This window comes from Neoarius graeffei, chromosome 4, assembly GCF_027579695.1.
Source record: "Neoarius graeffei isolate fNeoGra1 chromosome 4, fNeoGra1.pri, whole genome shotgun sequence".
NCBI classification, from domain to species: Eukaryota; Metazoa; Chordata; class Actinopteri; order Siluriformes; family Ariidae; genus Neoarius; species Neoarius graeffei.
The window spans coordinates 22,415,061-22,442,568 of NC_083572.1; the positions used below are offsets into that span (position 1 = coordinate 22,415,061).

A 27,508-nucleotide genomic window follows, 5' to 3' on the forward strand; every position below is an offset into this window, starting at 1 on the left:
AAAGAAGCAAGGTCTGAACATTTGTAAAATCGGCATGCCACACTGTACACAAGTCTAATCAGCCAGTGCAATCCGTGCCTTGATTGCCTTCTCTTTACAGGGATCCAGTTGGTGGAATGAAGTGGCTTCTTAAGACCGTCTTCAAACAAAGACTTAAGATCTACCTCTTCACCAAGCCCTTAATTGAGCACTAATTTCAATTTAAAAAAAAAATCCCTTGGCTTGTGTGCATTCTTGCTGTTCTAACTTCTCTGTAACAGAGTTCCAGCTTGATGGCATTCTCAAACCATGATGAGGTAAACTAGCATGAGGATATGTTTTGGTTGGATGTATTAAAACAAAACAAAACCAAAAAAAAAAAAAAAACTTGAGAAACCCATGATATCTCAGAAGGCAGGCTCTAGATAAACAAATGGGAACTGTGTGAGGAAGGAGCAGGGACAATGTAATATTCTATAATAAAATAGTGTGTAACAAACACACTATTTGTTTGCACAAATAGTGTGTAACAAACACACTATGTGTGTAACAAAATTAAAGGAGAGCCACTACAAAAAAAAAAATAATAATAAAATCACCACACACACATTAATGAAAAAATGTAAATGGCATTTCTCTTGGAAGTACCATCAAGACAACCGTGCCATGGCACCACGGCTCTCCAAAATAACATCTGCCTGAGTTCTGAGTGGTGCAAGAACAAGGGATGATCTGGACCAAGAAGTGGAGGTGTGGAGGAAATGGGTACTTCTCTCCATCTCCCCCTCCTCCAAAGCGGCCCTAATTGAAAGGCGAGAACGGCCCAGACCTTGACAGGCAGGAGGTCAGTCTAATTGCTGCTGGCCATATTTAACATTAAGATAATCAGCCCATTAATTACCCTTTGGATCATTAAATCAGTCGCTTGCAAAATGAAATTTCGGGCTCTATTACTCACTTGAGAGACCACAAGGGAGGGTTTTCATTTATCAGCCACCAATCCTGAACAAGGCAGAGGTGCTGCTGCATACGTGCTCTCTCCCTCACACGCACAGTAACCTGCAATTCCAAAATATATGTATACTGCTCTTTAAAGGAGATACGCAGAACCATGGCCTCACTTTTTGTTTATAAATGCCTTGAGACCTCAAGAATGGCATAGGAATAGTTTTAAGCGTTAAACAATAACTCTAATATAGTAATTTTTACGATTAAAGTGATTCATACAGGTAGCAGTCTGAGCGAATGACCTTGACATCTGTGACGTCACAAAAGGAAGGCTATCGGTCTCGTCGCCATTTTCGCTATACTAAAACACAGCGCTAACTGCAACTTCGATCCTCCATTTTGAGCTAACTTATCGCCATGCTACGTAGATGTGTTGCTGGCAGGTGCAGCAACACGACAGAAGGTGGATTTATGTTGCATTCATGGCCCAAAAATGTTCAAACTGCAAAGATTTGGACACGTTTTGCAAGAAATTCATGGATTGGGCGCCTACGAAGTGGTCTCTCCTCTGCTCTGCACATTTTACTGAGGACTCGTACAAAACCTCTGATCTGTTGAGGAGCGTTGGCTATAAGCCCGCACTGAAAGAGGGTGCAGTATCAACAATTAAAGGAAAAGAAAACTACAAGAAAAGGAAAGTAAGTTCAGTTGCACCAGGTCTCCCGGAGTGTGAGCCAAGCAGTAATGGTGGAGTACTCAGTATGGAGAAAATGAAGAACGAGTGGACCCCCCCCCCGCCGGATACGCTTGCCTCGGCAGCAATATCTCGCCCTTACGTGGAAGAAGCGAATGAACAAAGAACTGAAAGTCAGATTGTTTCAAAACAATCAGCCACAAGCTCGGCCTTCAAGAAGCGAGAAGACAGATGGGCAAGATGCGACTCTCATTTGGTTACATAACAAAAAACACCACCACTCATTGTTTACCTGCATTTCAATTAATACATGTAACTTGTATTGGGTATTTAAGTTACCGGTATAAGATTATTTAAGTTGCTTCAGAATGTGATTGTCTCAGTTAATTTGATCATTTAATTAGCCTTTTACATTTTATCAGTGAAAATGCATGCATGTACATGTATGTTGCATAAGTTATAATGCCTATCCTGTTTTAATGAGAGTCACATGAGACTGTCAGTTCAATTCCATCCAATTCTCTAGACAGCTTTGTTCTCTAGCTTTATTTCATAAGGTGGGGGCCTATCTGAGGAAACTGAAGAATCTCCAATAAATTCGAACGAAGAGGCCACTGCAACCACTCTCGCCTGCCAAGTCTGGCTTTGGTCTATAGCACTGGTTCCCGCTGTGACGTCACCCACCCTGGCTCAGCGGGGCAGCTCGAATGCCAACTTTGTGGTCGATTTTAACTCTCTCTCATATATATTATTCCCATTTATGCAGCATACAAGAGTCAAGGATGGAGATACTATCCACTCAGAAATGTATTTAAAAATAAAGGTTCTGCGTATCTCCTTTAAGCATACCCTCATCAGCATATATGGCCAGTGGACTAGTCCCTATGACTAGACGGGAAATGGATGACTCTGCCCCCACGAATCCCCCATGCCTATGGGTAAAATAGGTACGCAGGGTAGGAGAAGCGCTTTATTCTTGGTTGGAAATTCTCCTAAGAGATGGGTACTTCAAACAAACCTTCTAGCTATGGGGTAAATAGCAGGGCAGGAGGAGCTCGATATCCTTGGCCGGACATCTTCCTAGGAGACGGATACTCCGAATAAGAAAGCTGCACCTGCTGTGGCCGTTTCACACATGGCAGTTCTTGCACCTGTGGGACAATGAGCATAAGTAGGTGAGTGAGTGGAGTGGAAAGTACACAGTCCCACCTCACTATAAAAAGTCTTTGTGCTGGTCAGGCAACCAGGTTCGCCGGAATCAAGTGAGGCACCTTCTATACCAGCTATACCAAGCCCTGCGGCGATGGAGAAGTGGTGACAGGAATAGGTGGAGGATGCCACTGGAAGTTTATAGCCATGACTCTGCACGCAGGCAGCTGTAGGTTGATGGTCATTCTTCGTAGACTTCAGGGCAGATGCGCCGTTCGTATCCACCTACAGTAACAAAGCAGCCCTTTTCAGGGACAGCACTGCTCTCCCCAAGAGGGGAGGGGGAGAAAAAAGGATCCCTAAACAAAGCCTGCCCTTTACTGCATCTGGCAGGTAATTGCGCCTGTCTGGGCATCCAGTCAGCGGTCAAAACAAAAAGAAGAGCAAGAACACCAAAGCTACCTCTTTCCATTGGGGCATGGAATGTACGAACTCTCCTGGACAGAGGCAACAGAGGCCTGAATGGTGCACCACTCTCATTGCCAGCCTACTTGGTCAATATCAAATTGACATAGCGGCCCTCAGCGAGACTTGACTGGCAGGTGAAACGCACTTTGAGGAAGTGGGAAGAGGCTACACCTTTTTCTGCAGTGGGAAGCCTGAAGATTGCCCCAGGACTTCCGGTGTTGGCTTTGCCATACGCACTAATCTTGCAAGAAGGCTAGACAATCTGCCTCAAGGTGTTAACGACCACCTCATGTCCCTGCGACTCAGGCTCACAAAGGACCGCTATGCCACTGTCATTAGTGTCTATGCACCAACAATGACAAATCCTGACGAAGCGAAGAAGGCATTCTATAAAGACCTGAACTGCCTCATCTCAGAGGTGGACAGCATGGACAAGCTCATCATCCTTGGAGACTTCAATGCACGAGTAGGGACAGACTACTGCGCTTGGCCCAGTGTTCTTGGACACCATGGGACAGGGAAGTGCAACTCCAATGGCTTGATGATGAGGTCATTGTGTGCACAGCATGAGCTCTCCATTACCAACACTCTCTTCCAGCAAGCGGACAAGTTCAAGAATACATGGATGCACCCACGTTCCAAACAATGGCATATACTGGACTATGTCATTGTCCGTCAAAGAGATCGCCATGACGTTCACTCCACTCGCTGCATGAGGGGAGCTGACTGCTGGTCTGATCATCGCTTTCTCCAGAGCAAGATGAACATCCAAATAGCTTGTAAGATCAAATCAGCCAGGAAAAAAAGTCACTCAAAAAGCTGAATGTCACTTGTCTCCACCACAACAAGCAGACACTGCAAGGCAGGATACAAGAGTCCCTCTCAGCTGCTGAACCCTCAGAGGATGATGTTGAAGAGGAGTGGAAGTCCTTCAAGGATGCTGTTTACAGTGCTGGAGCTGATAGCATTGGCTTTGTCAAACGAAAGCACAGAGACTGGTTTGACGAGAATGATGAGGAAATCAGCAGCCTCATCAGCAGTCTTCACAAGACCCACAAGGACCACCTCAGCGACAAGACCTGCATGAAAAAGAAACAAGACTATCAGCAAGCAAGACAGCACCTCCAGTATAAACTATGAGTGATGAAGAACCGCTGGTGGGAAAAGAAAGCTGAAGAACTCCAAACAGCAGCTGACACTCATGACATGAAAACCTTCCATACTGGTCTTCGCGAAGTGTATGGCTTCTGACAGTGTGGATTCCGAGGAGGCAGGGGCACTTGCGATATGGTCTTCGCTGTCCGACAGCTTCAGGAAAAGTGCCGGTCTTCTGACCAGTCTACACTACTCACAGAGAAGGCACACATACTGGTGCACTGGGCTGAACACTTCAACACTCTCCTTAACAGAGAGTCAACCGTATCAGATGAGGCGATCCAAGTATTGCCACAACTGCCAGTGAAGGAATCCCTAGCGGACCTCCGCACTAGTGATGAGGTTGTAAAGGCTTTGAAGCAGACATCATCTGGGAAGGCACCTGGAGCTGATGGCATACCTGCTGACATTTACAAGGAAGGAGGAGATGCTCTTCAAAAGAAGTTGATCTCCCTGTTCCAGTCCATATGGAAGGCTGGGGTGATCCCACAGGACTTCAAAGATGCTTCCATAGTGCACATTTACAAAAGAAAAGGAGACAAGACTTCATGTGACAATCATTGTGGGATATCCCTGTTGCTCACTGCAGGAAAAATCCTTGTCAGGATCATCCTTAACAGACTGCTCGAGCACGTGGTTGACCCAGTTGTTCCTGAATCACAGTGTGGATTCCGAGGAGGCAGAGGCACTTGCGACATGGTCTTCGCTGTCCGACAGCTTCAGGAAAAGTGCCGGGAACAGAATAAGGAACTCCATATGGTCTTTGTTGACCTAATCAAGGCCTTTGACACTGTCAACCGACATGGCCTTTGGAGAATACTTTTCAAGTTTGGCTGCTGAGAAAAGCTTGTCACCTTGATTGCCTCATTTTATGATGGCATGCAAGCACATGTCCAGGAAAGTGGAGGCACATCTGGCCCTTTCCCAGTGAACAACGGAGTGAAGCAGGGCTGTGTTTTGGCCCCCACACTTTTTTCCTTTCTGCTCACAGCAATACTGATGGATGCTTTCAGGGACTTTGACAGAGAAGTGTACATCCAGTTTCGAACTGATAGAAAACTATTCAACCTTCGTCAACTCCAAGCCAAGACCAAAGTGTTTGAAGCTATCTTGTGAGAGTTCCTGTTTGCGGATGATTGTGCACTTGTAACTCACTCTCATGAAGACATCCAGTGCATAACGGATCGATTTGCATCAGCGTGCAGATGCTTTGGCCTCACAATCAGTCTTGGCAAAACAGAAGCCATGTTCCAACCAGTACCTTCACAGGCTTGCAATGCTGTGCCATCACCTGTTGTCATCAACAACACAGAGATTAAGATTAATTTTGCTACTTGGGCAGCACTGTGACTAGCAATGGATCCCTGGATGCAGAAGTGACCTTGCGTATCACCAAGGCCAGTGCTGCCTTCAGCAGACTCACTAAGAGACTATGGGAAGACCGCGGCATCAAAGTCACCACCAAGATTGCTGTGTAGAGAGCAGTTGTTCTGAGTGCCCTACTCTACTGTTGTGAGACGTGGACCACCTACTGTCGACACATCACCCAGCTTGAGCAGTTCCACCAAAGATGTCTGCGGAAGATCTGCAACATCAAACGGCAGGACAAGGTGTCCAACTTGCAGGTGCTGGAAAAGTGTGGTCTCCCCAGTATTGAGAATCTGATAATCAAGTGTTAGCTCAGGTGGGCAGGACATGTTGTCTATTTTATGCTTTGCACTGCTTCCACATGACTGGATGACTCCATGGCATGAATGAGCAGAGGTACAGGTGTTTCTATTAAAGTGTCTGTTGAGTGTATTTAACACAGAAGTAAATAAATAAAATATACAAATATAACAAATTATCGGGCAGCACGGTGGTGTAGCGGTTAGTGCTGTCGCCTCACAACAAGAAGGTCCGGGTTCAAGCCCCGTGGCTGATGAGGGCCTTTCTGTGCGGAGTTTTCATGTTCTCCCCGTGTCCGTGTGGGTTTCCTCCAGGTGTTCCGGTTTCCCCCACAGTCCAAAGACATGCAGGTTAGGTTAACTGGTGACTCTAAATTGACCGTAGGTGTGAATGTGAATGGTTGTCTGTGTCTATGTGTCAGCCCTGTGATAACCTAGTGACTTGTCCAGGGTGTACCCCACCTTTCACCCGTAGTCAGCTGGGATAGGCTCCAGCTTGCCTGCGACCCTGTAGAACAGGATAAAGCGGCTAGAGATAATGAGATGAGATGATAAATTATATTAAGCACAATCATATTTTCCTGAATGAAATATATTTTTCTTAAATGCAACTGAAATACACTTGAAGGGACAGAAACAGAGTTAGGTTAAACTCTGTTTCAGCGTAAGGGGGAAAAAAAAAAAACCCTTTCCAGTCTCACACTGTCCGTGATTTCATTTGCGTTTTTATCCATTTAGACTCATCAATTTGAAGAAGAGAAGAAGAAACCTTTATTTGTCACATGCGCACTTCAAGCACAGTGAAATTCATCCTCTGCATTTAACCCATCTGAAGCAGTGAACACACACGCACACACTCAGAGCAGTGGGCAGCCACACCAGAGCGCCCAGGGAGCAGTCAAGGGTTAGGTACCTTGCTCAAGGGCACCTCAGCCCAAGGCCGTCCCACGTCAACTGGATGACTACAATTTTAATCAATTCAGCTGCCTGAGAAAGTGACGGGGGAGCAAATTATATGCAACACAGCTCTGGCTACTGACAGTCCTACTTTTCACCCTGGTCAAACATAACCACACACAGGACACACACACACTCCGAAATAAAACTGACTAAAAAAGGGGAGGGGGGGAGAGAGGGACAGAGAGCGCGAGAGAGAAAGAGAGAGGGGGGGAGCATCTTGGGCAAAGTCAAACATGAGCTAAATGATATATGCTGTGTGTTCTGTAAACAGGTACTAAACAACTTATGGCATGTTAACTGAACAGTGACGTCTCATGGTTTTCCCTACATCACAGTATTTACATTTAGTTCACTTATTTACACCCAATACTGTTGCACAAGTGCACATTTCACCACGAAATAATGCTGTTTGTGACCATTATTTATATGAGTGTCTAACATTTCATATTTCATACAATTACTAGTTCAGATTTTCTTATCACAGTATCCTGTCATATTATAAATATACACCATCTATGGATTTTATGTCTTCTCAGTTACATTATGAAAAATTTTATGATGTTCCACATCCTACACATGAGGCCTTTAAACGCATGGCATATTTCCTAAGGAGTCTCTTGGTCTGTTTGAGCAGGAAGGGGCTAGTCAGGAGCTACTTAAAAAGCAGTAGGATACATGCTATTGACAGTGACAGAGCAATGGCTGATGTGTTGGGCTCCATAGCTCGGGTTAATTGAGATAGTATCGACCACTGGTGTAATCTCTCCCTCTTCTGTGCAGGGCCACAGAGCTCCGCGTACATAAATAAACGGCCACGAGAGAAACAGTAAACGCATTAGCGCATTGACGCAGCGCATCCGAAAATGGCGGATCCATAAGGAAAGATTTTCGGAGGGGGCCAAGTAATTAAAAGGTGCTGCCGGTGAGTAATGAGGTCGTCTCGAAAGGGGGAGTCAATAATCCCGTGGCTGGCAGTCAGCTCTAATTTGTTATTATGGCTAGTGAGGCCGGACCCCCTTGGCCAATAATTACATGGGTAAAGATGCAGGGGAAGACGAACGAGGCACATGGTGGGGGAGAAGAGGAAAGAGAACAGCTAGTGGGAAAGTTGTAGGTAAATCCAAATTTCATTATACAAATTTCCAGAATATTTACAGTTTGAAGGTATAAAATCCACCTTCAGACCCCCATCTACTGCTTTTAGTTTGATCCTTTGCTTGATGTAGGATAGGTGGTATATATATATATATATATATATATATATATATATATATATATGGCAAGAGCTGTTTTAAGGATACTTGAGCACTTTGTCCCAATTGCAAGGCAACGTTATCATCTTACCTGCTGGCGTCAGGTGCGAGCTTCAGTCGCCCCTGTGCATTGGCCTCCCACACAGTATTGGCCAGGTCGTTGCCAATGGCAGACATGACCTTGATAAGCTCGAGAGGCCACTCGTCCAGGTCAAGAGAACGCACACGGGAAAGGTGAGTACCGAGGTTCCGGTGAATACCTGAACACTCGATACAGATGAGCGCTCCGAGGTTCAGGCTGGCCCAGTCAGGGTCTGCATTGCAAAATAGCAAGAGAGTGCGTGTCTTTATGAAGGACATATTTTGTACTCAGTCACTTTACTTGGCATTAATAACAGATTAACTCACTTTGGGCCTCGCAGTCTACACAACGAGAGTTTCCTCTCATATTCCTGACTGATTGCAGTGCAATTGCTTCAGACTGGCTGGTCAGGCGCGACTGTGGATCAACACAAACACAATCAAATTTTCACAATTTTCCCTGTAATCATAAAATAATTATTGACATGGTACTATTATTTCTGATCAAAGACCTGTAACTGCCATACACTGACCTGCACAAGGCAACATTAAGATAAAGTAAGAAATAAGAAAACAAAAACAAACAAAAAAAACAAGAGGAGGGAAATAAATAGAATGTAGGCACAGTAAAAGGAACTTGAAACATCAGGCAGTCATGGCCTGGGGCATAAACACAGCAAGCGGGTAGAGAACTGAGGCTGGAGCAGAGGATCAGGCAATCTGAGTGGGGCCATATTAACTCTAAAGCAAAGTAATTGCCAATTGTAATCGTGTGTGTGGTGGCGGATAGGTTTAGGTGGCTGCAGTGGTGACATTTTGAGCGAAAGTGTATACACTGGGGAGGTGAATATCAGCAAATGTTTACTTATGTAGATAAAAGATCATTGTACAACAGTCAATCTAATATCAAAGACACTCTTGCATATTATACTCAATTTGCAAACTTCTATGCTTTCTATTCACTTCTATGCAACTTAAATTATACTATAGTTTAATTCTACTTCTGTTCTAGTTTTCTTGCTTTTTGTCCATCTTTCTTTTTTCTTACATTTGTATATTTCATGTCCCCCCCCGGCACGGTGACTGTTTCCCCAAACAATGACAGCGAAAAAGAAGAAAAATGCATCTCCCTTTTCGCCTGTATCTTTTCAGCTAACTCCAGGTCTTTTGTGTTTGTGTGTGTGTTTTTGTGGTGTATTTGGGTTGGAAATTTTGCTGAAACCTGGCAAACCTACTTAATAATATTAGTTCTTCAGTGTGCATGGCAATGTGAAACACATCTGCTGTATTGAGAACAACTGAAGAATGCTAAAAACGGTCAAAATGAGCTGCTAGACTGTACACTAGATCACTGTATGTTGTCAGCTCTCAACTGCCTATTACAGGGTTACTCTAAAATTCACTACAGTAGATAGCAACCTATAGCACAGGTCAGGTATGAAAGCCTCTTGACTTAATTTAGTTTGAGACTACGTCATTATTAAATGTCATTATGTCCAAACTAAATCTATGGTCATGAGCTGCTGCTGTTAGATATTATTTACACACTCACATGAATGAATGAATGAATGAATGAATGAATGAATGAAAAAAAAAGAAAAAAATATATAATGTAGAATAGAAACATTTCACTCTGACACCCAACTTCTGAACATTATTAAAAATGTATTCTCGACAAATGTTTCGGCCTTCGGCCTTCTTCAGTGTCGTAAAAAACATAGTGCTGTGGGCTTAGTCTTATATATACAAAATTGGTCAAGTAGCTTCTCTCCCTAGGAGTGAGTTACTTAAGCCTAGGACAATTAAGCCTGAGCATAAGGTTACGCCCTTGGTTATTGACTTTAATCCTAACCTTCCGGATATCGGTAAGATTTTGCAGAACAATCTCAGCTTTTTGCATTCCTCTACTTTCATGCAAGAAGTATTTCCGGAGGGTAGTATTATTTTGGCTTTCAGAAGGCCTAAAAATCTTAAGGATATTCTGGCGCCTTCTAAACTCAAGCGTGGTGACACGGAAGTCAATAATCAAGGGCGTGAACAAGGTGTAACAAAAAATGCGATTTATGTAATAACTTTTTTGCAGAGTCAAATTTTTTTGTCAGTTACGTAACCGGAAGGATTTACAAAATTCGTCAACATCTTTCTTGTACTTCCCGCAATACAATATATTTAGCAACTTGCTGTAAATGTAATCTCCAATATGTTGGCTCTTGTACTACAGAGTTTAAAGTACGTTTTCGTAACCATAAATCTAGTATGAAGAAAAAAAAAAAACATGCGAAGTAGCTAAACATTTTAATCAGTCTCCCCATAATTTGAATGATTTTGAATTAATTTGTACAGAAGCAATAGTTAATGCTGCTCAAGATAGTTTAGGCAACGTGCTTCTAAATAGAGAAGCATACTGAATGTCGCAATTGTTTACTTTAGCCCCTTATGGGTTAAACAAGCGAAAAGAATATAAATCTAAAAATCACATTCTTTTTAATAATATTTAATTATGATATTTTGTAATTAATAGTTTATTTTTGTCTTTTATTTTGAAGTGTATAGAATTTTGTATATACAAGACCAAGCCCACAGCACTATGTTTTTTACGACACTGAAGAAGGCCGAAACGTTTGTTGAGAATAAATTTTTAATAATGTTCAAAAGTTGGGTGTCAGAGTGAAATGTTTCTATTCTACATTATCTATATCTACACTGCTTGGACCCATGGTATCCTTTTGGACAGACTGATTGTTGGCTGACAGAGACTTTTTACTCTACTTATACACACACACACACACACACACACTTCCTGCCGCAGTAATATCCTCCAGCACAAACACAAAGTATGCTCCTTGTTCTGAAGGTGGTGTGATGTGAATAGGCATGGTGAGATGCTACCTTCTGCTTGCTGCTCTCACAGGACTGCAGGCTGGCCAGGATCTGGCTCTCGATGGCCTGCACCCAGGCGTCACGCTCCTCATAAGAAGTTGCTTCAAAGTGCCATGTCTGGCCCGTCAGTGACACAATGATGAACTCAAAATTCTCCTCTTGTTCTATAAGATAAAGATATCCAAGAGTTAACATCCAGACAGAACATATTTCACTATTTAATTCACTATCACTATTTACAGTGCTTCAAAAACAAAGATTAATTCAGCTTAAATCATTATGTTATTATTTCTTTTTTTTTATTCTCAGTGGGGGAATTTTGGATACAAGCATGGCTCAAAGCACAGGATCAGATACTTAAATCGAGAATCTTCTGTTGACTAGCTCAGAGCTTTAACCACTGAGCTACCCATCTGCCTTGAAAGTTTCTACTTCTTGCATTGATGAGTCAGTGGGAGGAGAAAATAAAATTCATTTCAATTTGTACTGCACTTTTCACAAAGCAGCTTTACAGAAATCCAAATGTAGATTCATATTTTGATCCTTAATGAGCAAGCTAGAGGTGACACTGGTAAAGAAAAACTCCCAGAGAAGACATGAAGAAGAAACCTTGAGAGAAACCAGACTTAAAAAGAAACCCGTCCTCTTCTGGGTGACGCCAGACAGGAAGATAATGAATCATACTCTTCCACGATTGTAGTAAAACAGTACTAAGGGTGTTGAAAGGATTTGCAGTATGATCATCATACTCTTAATGATCATAGCAGCAGTTCTTAGGTACAAGTCTACAGTATTCAGTGATGTTATATACTGAAAAAAGGGACAGACTTGGGCATAAAATGGTTCTGGGAAATGCAAATCTTAAATGGTATCCATTTAGCAGTATCCACAGCAATCTTTAGTATTATATCAGGCTTAAATAAGGTCAAGCATGACTGTATTTAATCCATATTTGTGCATCCCTTTTCTACAATCAAAGTTCAGTGCTTTATGGACACAAGTTTGGTCAAGCTCAGATTTATCACATGCGTGGATGGGCCAAACATACAAGGAATACCTTATTTACAATACACAAATTCATTACTTTTAATCACATACATAAAGAGCCTGAAAGAACCCGTAGCAGGATCTTGTCCCAGGAGTGCACCTGCTATATAGGACACACATTGTAAGATTTCCTGACCTTCAGGACTTCCCTGGAGCCTCAAATTACAATATCCCACTAATTACAGTTAAAAAAAAAAGTCACTAGCCCTGAGCAACAAGGTGACATATGGATTTACTAACTAGGGCCTAGTTTAGGTTAATGGGCCAATCACACGTCAATAAGACAGGAAAATGGGAAAATGTGGGTGTGAGAGCGGGTGTGCATTTGGGCTTAGCAGACCTTCAAAAGTCTGTCAGGTCTTTGAGCTCTAAGGGACAGAGGGAGTCTATTTAGCTACACAGAGGGTCACATTTGGAAAACCTTAAGAACAAAAGGGTATTGACAAGGTGAGGAGGGAGGGATGTAGCTGGCAAGGGCACGCAGATGGCCAATTGAAAGAATTCACATTGATGAGACCTCGCTGTGCATCACGTTCAAAGGGAACCCCCCAGAAACCTGATCTCCAGGGCACAGGAGATCACACACTTTACACATTCTGTTTATAATTTACTCAGGAGGGAGTAATTACATAATGAAGCAGCAATCAGTCAGGCAACATCCCTGTACCCAAACACATGCGCACACACAAGTAGTTTCAACTCTATGCCAGTCAGGAGCATCTGCAAAAGAGCAAACAAGAGCCCACTTTAACTTATCTAATTTTTTTTTACAATCATCGTAACAGAATACCAAAAAGTCTTAATTGACAGAAGAATTACATAAATCCCACAAAGGATAACAGACGCTCAAATTCACAAAACATCTCCAGTTCCTGAATAATTCGTTAATGATATCCCAAAGTGTGTATAATATTTGAAATCATTATCCCATCAACTACTAAGACTTCAAACAATTTCCGAGCTTTCTGTTCTGTTCACACTCGGTTCCAAGAGAACCAGACCAAGACAGACTCTTCTCCCCAAGAGGCAATTTCACAAGCTCAATCAGCAGGAAAACTCACTCTCCGTTTTCTATTCCTCAGTCAATCATTCAGCTAATTGGGATCCTATCACACAAGGTCCTGCTGAGACCACCACATATACTAGAAAAGAGTTTAAACCCTGAATCCCTTAAAGACAATGATGGAACCCACACTCTGAATAATTTGCACAGCAATTGCTACCAAAAGGATCAAAACTTGAGGATTGCAAGACCATCAATATCATAATAAAAGCAATAAAAGCTAATGCTTACTGATGCATAAACTTACTCCTACTTGTGCCACATGATCTTTGCAGACAGCCAAGGCGATCTGAAAGGAATTATTATTTTTTTAATTAAACCATTGTTTTGGTAAAAATATATATATATATATATATATATATATATATATATATATATATATATATATATATATATATATTTATGCTTTCTTCAAGAAAACTGCCAACGTATATTACTGGCAGGGGGAAAAAAAAAGGCATTTTGATGTGTTTTCCAGCTGTTGGCAAATGACCACAACTGCAAGACCATTATCATCACTATAAAAGCTAATCCTCAACATTACATAAACCTAATTGTGTTACATACAAAATGTTATCTTTAGATCATATTGCAAATTATGCAATGTGCTCAAAACATTTACATTCCAATTGATCAGTCAACTTCACCTTACAAGAGGGATTCTCAACCTTTTCTACTTTAAGGCTCACCTATTCATACTTATAATGAGTCAGGGCCCAATAAAAAGATCCCCAATTATTTTGGCTCATCTATTCTATTAGAATCTAATAATCTACTGTAAAGTGTATTTATGGGATGCAGCATCACTCGCAGTTACAGATGGGAGCCCAGGAATTAAATAAATGCAATAAAACCAAACTTTTCAGTTGTAGGTATTGTATTTAAAATTGTACGGATGCACCAAAAGCCAACATAAAACCATGCATGCAGGACATTCTCAGTCAAAAGGGATTAATGACCCAAAAGTGGAGTCTGGTCCATTAACACAAGAACTTATTGCCATGTTTGTGTTCAGCAAACAAGCAAGTTATTAAAACCAAGAAGTACACTCAAAAGAAGTGGATATAGAAACCACTTAGTGGGATAGATCCTTACACATAAGCAAAGAAGGATTTTTCCAAGGAGTTGGAAAATTATCCATCCACTGAATTCCCTGACATCTCAAACTACCTGGCGCTGTAGACAACGTTCTACACAGACAAACAGATGAAAACCTGGAAGAGCATGGAGGAGTACAGCTTTTTAAAATGTGGCTGGGTTAAAGATCTGGGGATCAGGACACTACAAGATAAATCCTGTACTGTTTATGCCTGGGTAAGGAGGCATTTTTGGGCTTTGTTCATGTCTTTGTGATGGTTGCTAAGTTTTAGTATCAGGTATAAACAAACCACAGCCGCTTGATTCTCAATCCTCCCTGCTCTTCTCTTCCAGCAGGAATCATGCAGGCATCACAGATCCATATAATTTACCCACAACCATATTTATTTATTCTGCGCTCGCTCTGTGTGTATGGGGCATGACAAAAATAAAGCCTTGTTCATAATTTCCCCACAAATGTATTTATTCCACTGGAAAAGTGTTTGGCAAGCCAGCTACCGCATTTGGGACACTACAACATCCTGAACTATTTAGTATTTGGACTTCTAAATATACAGTACTGGAGATGCTAAAAGCAGACAAAAGTACAGATGCCTACCGACATTTCGAGGCAGGTTTTGTGCCGGAATGTTATGGGAAATTCCCGATAAAGAAAAATACCTTATTATGATGGTATTATTATGGTCAGCTTATTATGGTCAGCTCAAACATAGATTTCTAATAGTAATAAACAAGCCAGGGCCGATATCTAGCATATTTTATGGTGTTTAGCCAACTCTACACTATCAGCACACTTGTGCCGGTTGCTGGCAAACACAAAGCTCACCAGGCAACACGGCCACGTAAACAAATCCACAGTTACGATGACGTCACATGAAAGTCCTCTGTACCTGACTAAAAATTAACTTCAACTTGCCCGGGGGGATTGTGGCCCACTAGATGGCGCTTCGCGGCCCCAGTGGTTAAGAAATACTGCCTTACAACATGTCTGTGGTGCTTTGCTTCTATCCTCACAGTAAACCCAAAGAGTTGTGGCTATTTGATCCATAGCATCCTCTTGATCAAAGGGACAATTAGCCACCTGCTAACCATGCCCAATTTAACAAAACTACACCATTAAAAGCAGCTTAAAGGCAGAGTTGAACCATTGGTAATATGATCACCTGACACTTACCAAAACCAGTAGTTTTCATCCACAGTTTGGTTAAAATAACCCTTTCATGCCCCATCAACCTCAACACAAAGACTTAAAGAAGGAATGTTGGATAATGTAACAATCCTATTCTAAGTGTTTCTCTGGGTTTAGGATCACTGGAGCGTCCTATCCTAGATTGGGTCCACCCTTCAAAGGCACCAGGCCCTCTGGGGTCAGTCATGACATTCCCATCCTAATTAAATTGCGCTGCTTTTTGGAGGAAAAGGGTGGGCATAGGACAATTATGGAAACCAACAATCCAGAAAGGCAAGATACGGAGACATAATTTAAAACATGCCCTCCCCCATTCCCTTAAGCATGTGTAACACGTGATTAATAAAACTCAAAATCACAAAGAAAGGGCATTAGGCTGCTATACCTCCCCTCCCTGCCTGTTTCCTGTGAAATGAGGTGACCGACTATCATTTAAATCTGCTGTAACATACACAGTACATTTTCAAGGTACAAACCTGTGGTAAATAAGCTAGTATCTCATTGAATCAGCTACGCCTATTCTGTTCCAGATTACCAGGATTTATTACTAATGCACAAACAGCAAATGTTAGTAATCAAATCTAAACAATTTAGCTGTGCTTTATGGGATTTCCACAGCACCTGAAGCATGCCATATTCATGCTTATGAAGAGAACATGCAAACAAGGCTTATCAAAATTTTATCATGAACTAAACAGATTATACCAGCCTTTACAGTACAGACAGCATGCCACCAACATGTTAAAGTCACAGATGGTTCAGTTCAGGTTCACAGAAACAGTGATCATAGATGCAATTTCCAGGTATAATACTGTAAATGGTTACTGTTACACATACAGTCTTACAATATGAGCATCACTTTTGCTTTGGGGCAAACTCACAAAACAATTTGTGGTCTGACACAAGCAACCTTTACCCACAAACCCCATCCACGAAGTACACTGTTGCCTGCATAGAGACTACATGCCTGGGCCGCAGACAGAAGTGTGTGTGTGCGTGCATGTGTTGGGGGGAGGGGATGCAAAGCTTGGAGTCTACATGGCTGGAAACACAAATTAACCGAGCGAAATGTCAAAGCACACAGTATTGCTTTGTGACACAGGTCATTAATTCCCATATTATTTGCACCCTTTTACAGCATTAATAACCTGGAAAATATTACACAAGTTGTCCGCATCTGGAAAGAAATATGTATTCATATTGAACAAGTAAATAAAAGTGGGGTGGGGGAGAGAGGCAGGGAAGAGGCAGGGGATGGAAGGAAGGGGGCAGGGCCTTGACCTCTTCCTTACTGACTTCCATGACATTACATCATCCAACACATCGACAAAAAGTTTTCAGATAAACCAGGTTCTTTTGAATATCTGGTAGCACGCAAGGCAACTGTTTGCATGTTATAATTATGAACAAGATGGTCCCTTCTTTTCTGATAGTAATCTTTCAAGTCATAGCCAATGTTGCAAACTTTGCATTTATGGGCTGAAAGAAGGGCACTGTGATTTCTCATTCATAATTTCTCTAAAAGGTCTCTCTAATGATCAGGATTTATTTTCTCACCACCCAACCACTGATTATTTTCCTACAACAGCACACCCTTTCCTGTTTTATTCCTTATATGTGCAACAGTATTGTATACAGATGTACAAAGGGTGATGTGCTTTTGAAAAACATGGACAAGGTGGTCATGAGAAAAACAATACTACAGATAAGCACTCCTAGAGCTGTGCAACCTCATACAGTTAGACTAAAGGCCTCTGCATGCTCTTGCGACAAGGCTTTCGCAGATAGCTCTTCGCAGACAGTTGTAATTTATCGTTGAGCGGGGAGTAATAGGCGTGCGCGATGTTATTCACTGCCACAACGCAAGGGGGCGCGAAGTCGCGAAATCGCTAGGAGTAGTTGGTGGGTGTAGTTAGTGGAGTGTTTATCCTCCGGTTACTTATAATGACTAGAACTGGAGTCGTATAGATGTATGTACTTCCTCGATCAACCGCTCTTCGTGCTGCTCCATCTTCGCTCGTGTTTTTAAAAATGGCGGTCGTGAAAACAAAACAAACCGGGAAAGTAGGGAAGCGGAAGTGCGTGTACAGCGGATGTAGAGTGGACCAATCAGAGCCCTCGTCTGCGACGCTGTCTGCGAGGCTTCTGCGGTGGTCACAATTTTTGGGAGGTGCGCGCAGAGCGTCTGCGAAGGTGGGGGGGCTACGCAGACACTGTCTGCGACGCTATCTGCGAGGACTGGGTTGTCAGCATAAACTGGCCTTAATACCTCACACAGTGCATCTTCACCACTTTTTTTTTTAAATAACACCTCATTTCACAGGCTGTGTTGAGTCTGACCCAGAGTGTAGCCATTTTACCTCCAAGCTCTCTCTTTCCCTTGGGCCAGCAAGGACATTTGTCACACAACAGTAGCCGTGAAAAAATAAACCTGTTTGTGCGATTAGAAAATTGTACAAATAACACTTGTGTCACCGGCAAAAAGCTATTTTCCACACAATAGACTGGGGTACCTTAGCAGAAAGCAGGGTGTTAGAAAGAGACGACTTCTCAAAGTCCAGTTGTGCCACACTTTATTCACCTTTCAACGTACATTTTAACCAATAACAATGTATTTCAATGTATTTCTTTATGTTCAAAGGTTTGCTCCATTGATGAAACGGTCACTTTAAAATGGCTTTGGGGATCAGAACCGGTTCGCTTTAGTAGTGTGCTACAGAGCAAGAGGAATGGCAATGTCCATTTTACCATATCATTAGACAGAGCAGGGACATGTGATCTTTGTTCCTGCTGGCTCACTTGTAGAACACCTTAATTAAACAGTGGAGTTGCGAGTCACCCTTGTTTGAGCCAGAGGACATCTGTGAGGGGCAGGAATGTTCTCTCTCTCTCTCTCTCACCCTGTACTTTAAAGCCTGCCTCTGTCCTCTCACTCAACTGGGCTCAGGTACTTTCATGCACCTCTCATTGCCCCCCACCGCTGCTCCTGGATAATGTTTCAAACAAATTGTTTGAAAAATGTATGCCTAGTGAGTGGTAATTACTTAACAAGGGCCACTTATTCCCGTATAGATGATCTATGATGGACTGTGATCAGCCAAGCAGCACACGAATGTTACTTCAGCTTCAATTCTGTGTTAGCACACTTAAAAGCAGCAGCAAGACACATGGCACTTTGGGACTTATTGATTTCCAGGGTGAAAGATTAGTGGGTTTGAGGGAGTTTTATTGGCACAAGAGGTGCTCAGGAGAGTTGAAATTAAAGAGAGGACACACACTGCTTAACTTCTCATTACAGGCAGTGTGTGTGATTAAAGACAGACAGCTACAAATATGAAACTTATGATTTGAGACAAATGAGTGCTAATACTTTAAAATGTGTGTCCAATAACTTACTGATTCTAGCATAAAACTCTAACAAGCCTAATTTTGCTTATGCAAGCATGTTCTGTAAATGCATTCCTCTTAAAGGTGAGGTCAGTTTTTCTTTATTTGTCTCATCCTTGCTTGACAGTAGGGCTGCAACAAATGACTATTTTGATAGTCGAATAATCTGTCAATTATTGAAACAAATCCTCGATTATTCGGATTATGTATCGCCCAATTACCAAATAACTTATTTAGCCATCGGCTTTTAAACTTAGCTTGAAGGTGTTTTATGCATGTGCTAACAAACAATAAAGACAATACAGATGAATACTTCATTAAAAAATTCAATCATCTTTTAATGAACTTTCCTGCTGATACAAAAGATCAATAAACATTCCAATATCCATTTTTCCTGTCAAAATTTAAAACCAAGGAGAAGCAAAGTAGCAGCAATGAATAACAAAACTACATCTGCTTTCTTTTAATCAAGTAAATCAAGCAGCCATTTAAATTTAAACAATGAGGACAGAAATGTACAGTCTGTGCTTTGTGCTTTCTGAACTCTGTTACAACTAAATTAGGTTACAATCATAGTCCTGTATTGAAAAGGACGAAATTCAGCATCTCCACATGTTCTTCTGAGAGGCTCGCTGTAGCTCCACCCACCAGACAAACCATATCCAAAAATAAATCAATTAACTGGTTAATACCTCAATTATTATAAAATACTCAACTAAACAAACACCAAACAAACATACAAAACACCCTGTTCACCCAGACCCCTCCTGTGCAGACAAAGCACCCATATTTACCACTGACAAAAAAAAAAACACCTGTCAAAATAGACCGTACCACCAGACACCCCTATTTCCCTGTAGTAGTACAGCCCCCGGTTCCCCACTGGAACCAGGAAGTTGCGGTGGAACTGAATGACAGCGGGTGAAACTAGATATGGAGTTGTTTTACAAAGTTTTATCCAATAAATGAAAATATTTGAACAGCCAGCGTGAATAAACATTCTTCATTTCTTGATACCAGATAATGTTCATACAGATGAGAAGTGAAGTGATGAAGCATAAGGATGGAATATTTCGGTTTGTACACAAACGTTTAAAAATGCCGGTAGGTTTTTCCAGCACTTCTAAAACAACTTGGTTCATTGAAATGGAGTTAATCTTTAGTAAATGGTGATAAATGACACAGTGAACAGTCAAACAGTACAGAAACAGAAGCGACAGTTCAGCTCCTAGTTGGTTTTGCTGGTAAATGACTGACTGCGCGCTCCTGCGTGTTGCAGCTCTGTCCATCACCCTCCATTTAAGAAATCTACATTTAAGTCATATGTTTGTTTTGATTCTAGAATCCGGTCTCTATCGAAATGCGCATTGAATTGTGCTCTAAATAAATGTTTCCCCCTCTATCTGTCCAGTTTCACGCTAAATGGAGATGTTAGTTATTCAGGCTGTCACTTTTCCCCCCAAAGTCAAGTTCTGATGATATCAAACAAATCCATAAATCATTCACTTTGGCCAAGCGCAGAAATAAGAGGTGGAGAATTTTCTTTGGGATTTAGCTGGAAAATATCAAATTCTCCAGACATCTGCAAACTTGTGCAGTCAGCAGCAGCACCAACTCCAGCCATAACCATCTCCATGACATTATGATAATGATGCTACGTTTAAAATTGTAACCATTATTTTAAACTGAACAGGTTCGTTGTGAATAACAGGCTGTTATTTGCTTCCCTGTTCCAACTCCATTAACAATTCAAGAGGACATGCAGTTCAAATAAAAGTTACAGTTCATAACGTGAAATAAGACAGCTTTTAACATTAATATTAGCTAACTAGTTAGCTAACTAACTTACCGAGATGAATCTTCATCAGGTGAGCCGACGTGCTTGCTTTTCACATGCTCCAACATAGAGGATGTGCTTCCATACCAGCTAAGGTCAGCTTTACAAACTACAATTCACACACACACACACACACACACACACACACACACACACACACACCAGCTATAACAAATGAACAACAGCTATAACACTGCTGCCGCAGATCCGATCATCTCATCAGCCAGCATCTTGTGCTCTGTTTTTCTATTCTTTGTTAGTGTGTAACACACACGTGATGACATCACCAACTAATTGATTAAGCTGATTAATCGTTGCACCCCTACATGACAGTCATGTTACCCATCATTCATTCTTCTTCTATTTTTCCCAAAAGGCATCAGGGTGGCATTAGGCTGACAGTCAGTACAGACTTTTCTATTCACAGCCACAGATTCCAGGTCCTACTTGGGACTCCCCAGATGTTCCCAAGTCAACTGTGAGATAATTATTCCAACAGGTCCTGGGCCTGACCTGGGCTCTCTGTCCAGTAGGACATGCCTAAAAAAAAAAAAACAATCAGGGGGCATTTGTGTAAGGTGTCCAAACCACCAAAGGTGGCTCCTCCCAGTTTAGAAGTTCTAATCCAAGGCTTTCCCCATGATTACGTCGTTATTGCAAATAAGCTCAACACTGAAGGAACATAATTTCTGCCACCTGTACCTGCAATCTCATTCCTTTGGTCATTCCCCACAGCTCGGATCATACAGTGTCTTGCAAAAGCATTCATCCCCCTTGGTGCTTGTCCTGTTTTGTCGCATTACATGCTGGAATTAAAATGGATTTTTGGGGGGTTGGCACCATTTGATTTACACAACATGCCTACAACTTTAAAGGTGAAAATTGTTGTTTTATTGTGACAATAATTAAGATAAAAAAAAAAAAACACAGAAACTGAGTTTCTGGTATCCCCCCCAAAGTCAATACTTTGTACAGCCACCTTCTGCTGCAATTATAGCTGCAAGTCTCTTGGGGTATGTCTCTATTAGCTTAGCAGATCCAGTCACTGGGATTTTTGCCCATTCCTCAAGGCAAAACTGCTCCAACTCCTTCAAGTTAGATGGGTTGTGTTGATGTACAGCAATCTTCAAGTTATGCCACAGATTCTCAATTGGACTGAACTCTGGGCTTTGATGAGGCCATTCCAAGACATGTAAATGTTTCCCTTTAAACCACTCCAGTGTAGCTTTGGCAGTATGTTTAGGGTCATTGTCCTGCTGGAATATGAACCTTCGTCCCAGTCTCAAACCTCTGGCTGACTCAAACAGGTTTTCCTCCAGAATTGTACTGCATTTAGTACCATCCATCTTTCCTTCAGTCCTGACAAGCTATCCTGTCCCTGCTGATGAAAAATATCCCCACAGCATGAAACTACCACCACGCTTCACTGTAAGAATGGTGTTCTCAGGGTGTTGGGTTTGCGCCAAACATGGCATTTCCCATGATGGCCAAAAAGATCACTTTTAGTCTCATTAGACCAGAGAATCTTCTTACATGTGTTTGGGGAGTCTGTCACATGCTGTTAGGCAAACTCCCAATGTGTTTTCTTAAGCAACGACTTTTTTTTCTGGCCACTCTTCCATAAAGCCCCTCTCTTACCCCTTTTCCACCAAATCAGTTCCAGGGCTGGTTCGGGGCCAGTGCTGGTTCACAACTCGTTCAACTTGCGAGCCAGCTGAGAACCAGTTTGCTTTTCCATAGCTCAGGGTGCTAAGGGGAGCCACGTAATTACGTCGCTGTATACGTCAGTTACGTCGCTGCGTTTGCATAAATCTTGGCGCGAACATCGAAGCAACAACAACACGAAGAAGAAGAAGCAGCAACAATAACAACAACAACAATAATGGATGACTTCGCGTCTGTACAGCTGCTGCTTCTCGTCGCTTAAAAATGGCGACCTTTTGTGGTCTTGCTATTGTTGTTGGTCTTAACAACTCCGCCCTCCCCGCTGACGTAAGTGGTTCTTTCCTCTGGCCCAGCAAAGAGTTGGTGCTAGCCTGGAACCAGTTTTTCTGGCCCCAGAGCCAGTTCTTTGTCAGTGGAAACAGAAAACCCGGTTCCAAACTAAGCACTGGCCCCAAACCAGCCCTGGAACTGCTTTGGTGGAAAAGGGCCATCTGTGGAGTGCATGGCTTAAAGTGGTCCGATGGACAGATACTCCCATCTCCGCTGTGGCTCTTTGCAGCTCCTTCAGTATTATCTTTGGTGTTTTTGTTGCATCTCCGATTAATGCCCTCCTTGCCCGGTCTGAGAGTTTTGGTGAGGGCCTTCTCTTGTCAGGTTTGTAGTGGGGACACATTTTGCTATAATGGATTTAATGGTGCTCCGTGGGATATTTTTTATAACCCAAACCTGATCTATACTTCTTCACAACTTTGTCTCTGACCTGTTTGGAATGCTCCGTGGTTTTCATGTTGCTTGCTTCGTAATGTTCCAGAGTTAGGGTCCTTCCAGAACAGATTGATTTATATAGACATCATGTGACACTTTGATTGCACACAGGTGGATCTTAAATCAACTAATTATGTGACTTATGAAGTTAAATGGTTGGATCAGCTCTTATTTAGGGGTTTCACACAAAAGGGGTGAATACCTATGCACACTCCAGATTTCTGTTTTTTTCATCTTAATTATTGTTTGGGTCACAATAAAACAACAGTTTTCACCTTTAAAGTTGTAGGCATGTTCTCGTCTCGTCTTCTTCCGCTTATCCAGGACCGGGTCGCGGAGGCAGCAGTCTAAGCATGGAAGCCCAAACTTCCCTTTCCCCAGACACCTCGGCCAGCTCCTCGGGAAGAACACCGAGGCGTTCCCAGGCCAGCCGAGAGACATAGTCCCTCCAGCGTGTCCTGGGTCTTCCCCGGGGCCTCCTCCCGGGGGGACATGCCTGGAACACCTCCCCAGGGAGGCGTCCAGGAGGCATCCGAAAAAGATGCCCGAGCCACCTCAGCTGGTTCCTCTCGATGTGGAGGAGCAGCGGCTCTACTCCGAGCTCCTCCCGAGTGACTGTGCTTCTCACCCTATCTCTAAGGGAGCGCCCAGCCACCCTGCGAAGGAAACTCATTTCAGCCGCTTGTATCCGTGATCTTGTTCTTTCTGTCATTACCCAAAGCTCATGACCATAGGTGAGAGTCGGAACGTAGATCGACCGGTAAATTGAGAGCTTCGCCTTTTGGCTCAGCTCCTTCTTCACCACGACGGACCGGTAAAGTGACCGCATCACTGCGGAGGCTGCACCGATCCGCCTGTCGATCTCACGCTCCATCCTTCCCTCACTCGTGAACAAGATCCCGAGATACTTAAACTCCTCCACTTGAGGCAGGACTTCTCCACCAACCTGGAGAGGGCAAGCCACCCTTTTCCGGTCGAGAACCATGGCCTCGGACTTGGAGGTGCTGATTCTCATCCCAGCCGCTTCACACTCGACTGCAAACCGCCCCAGTGCATGCTGAAGGTCCTGGTTTGAAGAAGCCAACAGGACAACATCATCCGCAAAAAGCAGAGATGAAATCCTGTGGTTCCCAAGCAGGATTCCTTCCGGCCCCTGGCTGCGCCTAGAAATTCTGTCCATAAAAATTATGAACAGAACCGGTGACAAAGGGCAGCCCTGACGGAGTCCAACATGCACCGGGAACAGGTCTGACTTACTGCCGGCAATGCGAACCAGACTCCTGCTCCGTTCGTACAGGGACCGGACAGCCCTTAGCAAAGAGCCCCGAACCCCATACTCCCAAAGCACCCCCCACAGAATACCACGGGGGACACGGTCGAATGCCTTCTCCAGATCCACAAAGCACATGTGGACTGGTTGGGCAAACTCCCATGAACCCTCGAGCACCCTATGAAGGGTATAGAGCTGGTCCAGTGTTCCGCGACCAGGACGAAAACCGCATTGTTCCTCCTGGATCCGAGGTTCGACTATTGGTCGAATTCTCCTCTCCAGTACCCTGGAGTAAACTTTCCCTGGGAGGCTGAGAAGTGTGATTCCTCTATAATTGGAGCACACTCTCCGGTCCCCTTTCTTAAAAAGAGGGACCACCACCCCAGTCTGCCACTCCAGAGGCACTGTCCCCGACCGCCACGCGATGTTGCAGAGGCGTGTCAACCAAGACAGCCCCACAACATCCAGAGACTTGAGATACTCAGGGCGGATCTCATCCACCCCTGGTGCCTTGCCACCGAGGAGCTTGCAAACCACCTCAGTGACTTCGGCTTGGGTAATGGACGAGTCCACCTCTGAGTCATCAGCCTCAGTCTCCTCAGTGGAAGACATGACAGTGGGATTGAGGAGATCCTCAAAGTATTCCTTCCACCGCCCGACAATGTCCCCAGTCGAGGTCAACAGCTCCCCACCCGCACTGTAAACAGTGTTGGCAGAGTACTGCTTCCCCCTCCTGAGGCGCCGGACGGTTTGCCAGAATTTCTTCGAGGCCGACCGATAGTCCTTCTCCATGGCCTCCCCGAACTCCTCCCAGTTCCGAGTTTTTGCCTCCGCAACTGCCCGAGCTGCAGCACGCCTGGCCTGCCGATACCCGTCGGCTGCCTCAGGAGTCCTGGAGGTCAACATGGCCCGATAGGACTCCTTCTTCAGCTTGACGGCATCCCTTACTTCCGGTGTCCACCACCGGGTTCGGGGATTGCCGCCACGACAGGCACCGGAGACCTTGCGGCCACAGCTCCGAACAGCTGCATCCACAATGGAGGTAGAGAACATGGTCCACTCAGACTCAATGTCCCCCGCCTCCCTCGGAAGCTGGGAAAAGCTCTCCCGGAGGTGGGAGTTAAAGACCTCCCCGACAGAGTGCTCGGCCAGACGTTCCCAGCAGACCCTCACCATACGTTTGGGCCTGCCAGGTCTGTCCAGCTTCCTCCTCCGCCAGCGGATCCAACTCACCACCAGGTGGTGATCAGTTGACAACTCAGCCCCTCTCTTCACCCGAGTGTCCAAGACATAGGGTCGGAGATCAGATGACACGACTACAAAGTCGATCATCGACCTCCGACCTAAGGTGTCCTGGTGCCACGTGCACTTATGGACCCCCCTATGCTCGAACATGGTGTTCGTTATGGACAAACTGTGACTAGGCATGTTGTGTAAATCAAATGGTTCGAACCCCCCAAAAATCCAGCTTGTAATGCGACAAAACAGGACAAACACAAAGGGGGATGAATACTTTTGCAAGACACTGTATGTGAGGATAGGGATGTAGATCGAGATCAGTAAACACCAGTAAATAGTGAGCCTCATATACAAACTGAGCTCATGCTTCAGACCACAAACTAGTACAACAGCTGCCACAGACCTGATCAGCTCATCAACCAGCATCTTGTACTCTCTTTTTCTATCACTATTGAATAAGAGCTCAAGATTCCAAGAAACTACTCCGTGAGGGGCAAGGTCTCTCCCTTTACTGCAAAAGGGCAGTGTGCTCCCTTCAGGTGGAGAGCCATGACCTTGGAGGTGCTGAGTTTCATCCCAGCCATGTTACACCTAGCAATGCATGTTGGAGGCCAAGCATGGATGGTGCCAAAAGACCATAATCATCTCCAAAGAACAGGGATGTTGCTTCTAGCTAGCCATACTAGATAGCTCTCCAACCTTGAGTGTGTCCTGATATTCTGTCCATGAAAATTACAAAGGAGTGGAGACAAGACACACCCTTGATGGAGGTGAACACCAGCCTTAAAAATTAGACAATTTCAAGAATGCAGACACAACCATTACTTCGCTCACACAGTAACCAGATTACACAAAGTAGCAACCCAGATACCCCGCAGTCCTACAGTACTTCCCACAACACATGTTGAGGCACAGGATCATAAGCCTTCTCTCAATCAACAAAAACACGTGGACTAGCTCTCATGACCCCTCACAAAGCTGTGCAAAAGTAAGGAGCAGATCTATTCTTCCATGGCCTGAGCAGAACCCACATTGTTCCATATGAATTCTAGGTCCAACTATCTCCTCACCAGAACCCTGGCAGAACCCTATCCTGTTGATGGCAGGACTCACCTGAATGTGTGTGTGTGTGTGTGTGTGTGTGTATGGGGGAGTAACCTGGCCAGCAGAGCTCATAAATAACAGTTGCTGACAGGCTGATCTTTCAGTACAGCAGCAGCATGACAGCCATCCCAAGCCCCACGCGCAAGTGCTTAATGGCTAAATTGGGAGACTGTTACTAATCGCTTATTGAATAATGGAAGTGACACATCTGATAAAAGATTTCAATACTGTGGATTATTTATAATAGTTCACTTAAGTGCCCAGCAGATGAATGGGGTCGTGGTGAGAGGGCCATGCTCAACCTAAAGCCATGACCACCTAGACAGGCACACAGCTCTCTAGGGAAAATGAAAGAGGGGGGTGTCACAGAAAACTCAGACAAGCCACATGAAAGGACACATATCTTTTTTGGAACGATATGAAAAATTCATGCTATGATAACTCATCAACCCAATATTATGGGTATATCCCAGAATAATTCCATAAGGCTTCACCAGCTGTTCATTTATATTATGCTGACATCATAGTTGCCAGACAAATTTATATAGCGTAATTTGTGATTGAAACAAAATACAATCCAAGCATACATGTGAACATGTGAAAGTTAAAG

General features: G+C 43.5%; 1 protein-coding gene across 8 annotated transcripts in view; it reads right to left on the minus strand.

Moving 5' to 3' along the window:
* Positions 1-27,508, minus strand: part of agap1 (ArfGAP with GTPase domain, ankyrin repeat and PH domain 1) — a 322,009-nt gene that overhangs the window by 32,554 nt on the left and 261,947 nt on the right. For all 8 annotated transcript variants that reach the window (XM_060919024.1, XM_060919026.1, XM_060919028.1 and 5 more), the window contains 3 exons: positions 11,244-11,398; positions 8,682-8,772; positions 8,365-8,587 (listed from right to left, as the gene is read on the minus strand). In XM_060919024.1, the coding sequence (XP_060775007.1) occupies positions 8,365-8,587; positions 8,682-8,772; positions 11,244-11,398 (469 nt within the window). The remainder of the gene's footprint in view (positions 1-8,364; positions 8,588-8,681; positions 8,773-11,243; positions 11,399-27,508) is intronic.